Source organism: Nannobrachium achirus (genome assembly GCF_963921795.1).
Source record: "Nannobrachium achirus genome assembly, chromosome: 3".
In the NCBI taxonomy this organism is placed as follows: Eukaryota; Metazoa; Chordata; class Actinopteri; order Myctophiformes; family Myctophidae; genus Nannobrachium; species Nannobrachium achirus.
Genome location: NC_137812.1, coordinates 72,936,846 through 72,940,864, shown reverse-complemented (window position 1 = coordinate 72,940,864; position 4,019 = coordinate 72,936,846). Strand labels below are relative to the sequence as shown.

The following is a 4,019-nucleotide window of genomic DNA, read 5'->3' as shown; positions in this document are numbered from 1 at the left end:
TGGAGAAGATAACACACGTTCTACTAGGTTATCTTACCCTGCCTGGAGAAGATAATACATGTTCTACTAGGTTATCTTACCCTGCCTGGAGAAGATAAAACACGTTCTACTAGGTTATCTTACCCTGCCTGGAGAAGATAATACACGTTCTACTAGGTTATCTTACCCTGTCAGGAGAAGATAATACACGTTCTACTAGGTTATCTTACCCTGCCTGGAGAAGATAATACACGTTCTACTAGGTTATCTTACCCTGCCTGGAGAAGATAATACACGTTCTACTAGGTTTCCTTACCCTGTCTGAAGAAGATAATACACATTCTACAGGTTATCTTACCCTGTCTGGAGAAGATAATACACGTTCTACTAGGACTAGGTTATCGTACCCTGCCTGGAGAAGATAATACATTTTCTGATAAGTTCTCTTACCCTGCCTGGAGCAGGGACGGATTACCCCACGCAAGGGCCATGGGCCGATCATTTTTTAGGGGCCCCCCACCATAACCCCCCTCCCTCCCGACATGCACTACCCAGCTCCGGTTTTAAGCTATGATGATCATATGTGGGCCAAGAAAGCAAACAGAGGAGGGGCCCACACATTTGATATTTGATTAAGCTAATCCAGCCCTGGCCTGGGGAAGATAACCATACATACATACATATACATGTTCTAATAGGTTATCTTACCCTGCCTGGAGAAGGTAAACATAATGATACATGTTCTACTCAGCCCTTAATGCAAGGAGGGCTTTAGGTGCTGCAGCACAGGGCACCACACGGCAGGTAGGAAGTGAAAGTAGACTCGGCAATCACCACGAGATCATCGTAATTTAGAAGGAGGAAATCGCACTCTTTCGAACAACCATCATTTTGACCGGAGGGTTAGCGACTCACTCCACGGAGGTTAGAGTTAGGGTGAGGGTTAGAGTCGGGTGTCGAAAAGATGACATGTAGTAACAGCGACACGCTCCCATTTAGAAGCAAAGGGTTAGGGTAAACATGCTAAAACGGTGAAACGTGTCAGTGACGCGGTAATTTTCCACAGGTGATATGTCTTGCCCGTGGGCGGGGCTACTATCATGCCCTTACTGAGGTTCTTTCTGGCTAGCGTAGCTGCTAATGTGTTGTTGTTGTCATTCCTTCTAGCTAGCGTAGCTGCTAATGTGTTGTTGATGTCATTCCTTCTAGCTAGCGTAGCTGCTAATGTGTTGTTGATGTCATTCCTTCTAGCTAGCGTAGCTGCTAATGTTTTTATTTTTATTTTTTATCCCATGATTTTATATCCCGTTTTCACCCGTTGTCAATTATCTAATGTAATCTTGAGCGCTACACTCCCTCTGCAAACCTGGGGAGCAATGGACTGACCTCATGCTTCCTTCTATGAGGAGTCCAAGTCGCAAGGGTGTGGGCACTGATGACGCAGCGGAGGAGAGAACACGCCCCCAGCACCCACAGCGTCCCCCGGCGGGAATCGAACCCAGGACCTTCTAGCTGTGAGGCGACAGCGCCACTGACTGCACCACCGTGCCCCCAAGGTGGCATATCTTACCCGTGGGCGGGGCCTGTGTCGTGGACCAATGGCAGGTGGTAGATGGGCATGTCTCTGTTCTTCTGGTCGTTGGAGTCGTTGCCATGACGATCGCAGTTCTCCTTGTGCCGGCGGGTGTCCGTCTGGTACCAGTGGTCAGAGAAGATGGCCACCACCAATAGCAGCAGAGACACAGCCGAGCCAATCAGACTGACCGCTGTCACGCTCACCATGGCCCGCCTCTCCTGCCAACGCACCAATCACAACCTCTGAATGTTTGTAAACAGTCTGTCAATGGGCCAATCACAACCTCTGAATGTTTGTAAACAGCCTGAGAACAGACGAATCGCCACGTCGGAATGTTTGTAAAGGAAAAAATAAATAAAGGGGAATTCCGGGTTAAAGGAGTAGTTCACCCCCAAAATGACTTTTGTTTCTATTGATTACTCACACCATGGAGACTTGAGTTCAATAATATTGTTTTTGTATTTGTCGCATTCCTAAGGCTGGACTCACACATAGCGTCACGCATCTTCTCCGTATCGTCTGAGAATGGCCACTGGGGGCGCCGTACTAATGCATTGTCAATGGAAGGTTGTTTGGTTTTGTGTCGTTGCCGTGTCTCTCAACCACAGCCTGTCTTTTGGCCAAGAGACACGGCAACGACAAAACACCAAACAACCTTCCATTGACAATGCATTAGTACGGCGCCTCCAGTGGTCATTCTCAGACTATACGGAGAAGATGTTTCACGCAAATGTCTGTACAGCGCCTTAGACACAACAACACATCCCCATCTGGAATCAATGGGGGTAAAAATTATTGTCTTAGGAATGCGACAAAAAACTAAAATTATTATTGAACTCAAGTCTCCATGGTGTGAGTGATCAATAGGAGCCAATGAGGAGCAGCCAAAGATTAGATCGTTGTGCCCATAGCCTACCATGCGAGCCCACACTGTTTCGTAGGAACAGCATTTCTAGTTTACAATGCATTAGTACGTTGTCCATTGACAACGTACTAATGCATTGTCAATGGAAGGTTGTTTGGTTTTGTGTCGTTGCCGTGTCTCTCAACCACAGCCTGTCTTTTGGCCAAGAGACACGGCAACGACAAAACACCAAACAACCTTCCATTGACAATGCATTAGTACGGCGCCTCCAGTGGTCATTCTCAGACTATACGGAGAAGATGTTTCACGCAAATGTCTGTACAGCGCCTTAGACACAACAACACATCCCCATCTGGAATCAATGGGGGTAAAAATTATTGTCTTAGGAATGCGACAAAAAACTAAAATTATTATTGAACTCAAGTCTCCATGGTGTGAGTGATCAATAGGAGCCAATGAGGAGCAGCCAAAGATTAGATCGTTGTGCCCATAGCCTACCATGCGAGCCCACACTGTTTCGTAGGAACAGCATTTCTAGTTTATATTAGTGTAATGTCAAGGGAAGCAAGACCAAAAGCTTCACTTTCCTGTCCGCGCATCCCGGATATAACATTACTCACAATGTTTACACAACACTTTACTGGGGGAAAAAAAGATCGATACAGGCAGGGACTTTAGCACTGCTCCACCTAGTGGTGGGCAGGGACTTTACCATGCATGACACAGCCTTAAAAACATTATGTATAATCACAATAATGGCATTTTATTAGACGATTAGTATGACAAACAACAGTATATTATACAATATATAACCGATGATATGGAAAAGAAATAAGTCCATATTAAATCAAAACAAATGGTTCAACTTGGACTGTATTCAATAATTGTACAACTTTACAGAAATAAATATTGATATATAAATATAGGCCTATATAACTTGATACTAGACTGATGCAAAATGAATCACTGAATATGAATTTGATCCAACTTTACATGACTGCTAAAAATAAAACATTTGATGGTGACAAATAGCCGACAAGATTGTGTTGCGAACTTGCGATGCTATTATGTGCAGTGAGCTTGTAGATCTGATGTTATTTCCCTATAGCCTCCAGTAAATGATTTAGGATGATTAGCATAATAATAATACAATGATAACATTATATGATGATGAATGGTAACAAGATATTGGGCGGTTATCGGGCCATTTGTTAAAGGTCCATTTGGTTCCATGTATGCTCACAAGCTATAAATGATAACAGCCATTAATGATATGTGATCAAAGCAGGCCTTACCTTCACAGCAGCCAGAGGATAGTCCTCCCTCCCGGCCGAGGAGGACTTCATGCATGTAGACTTTAAATCCTCCCCGCGGACCCCCCAGTGAACCGGTCCCACGGGCCCCCTGTCAGCCGGTCCCCGGCCCCCTTTGCACCGCTCCCACGTACGGAACCCCAGTCAACCGCGGTCCCAGGTCCCCTTTTACACCTGTCCCACGGACCACCGGTCCGCGGTCCAAACCGTAGCCCCCGGCTACTCCTCGATCCCCTCTCTCCCGAGCCCCGGATCAGAGCTCCTTCCAGCGGCTACTGCAGCCCCG

General features: G+C 46.0%; 1 protein-coding gene across 1 annotated transcript in view; it reads right to left on the bottom strand.

The window, feature by feature from the left end:
- Positions 1 to 3,766, bottom strand: part of tmem178a (transmembrane protein 178a) — a gene marked incomplete at both ends in the record, with an annotated part of 19,661 nt that extends 15,895 nt beyond the window's left edge. The window contains 2 exons of the mRNA XM_080722779.1: positions 1,550 to 1,773; positions 3,716 to 3,766. Of these exons, the coding sequence (XP_080578905.1) occupies positions 1,550 to 1,773; positions 3,716 to 3,766 (275 nt within the window). The remainder of the gene's footprint in view (positions 1 to 1,549; positions 1,774 to 3,715) is intronic.
- Between the last annotated feature and the right edge of the window lie 253 nt (positions 3,767 to 4,019).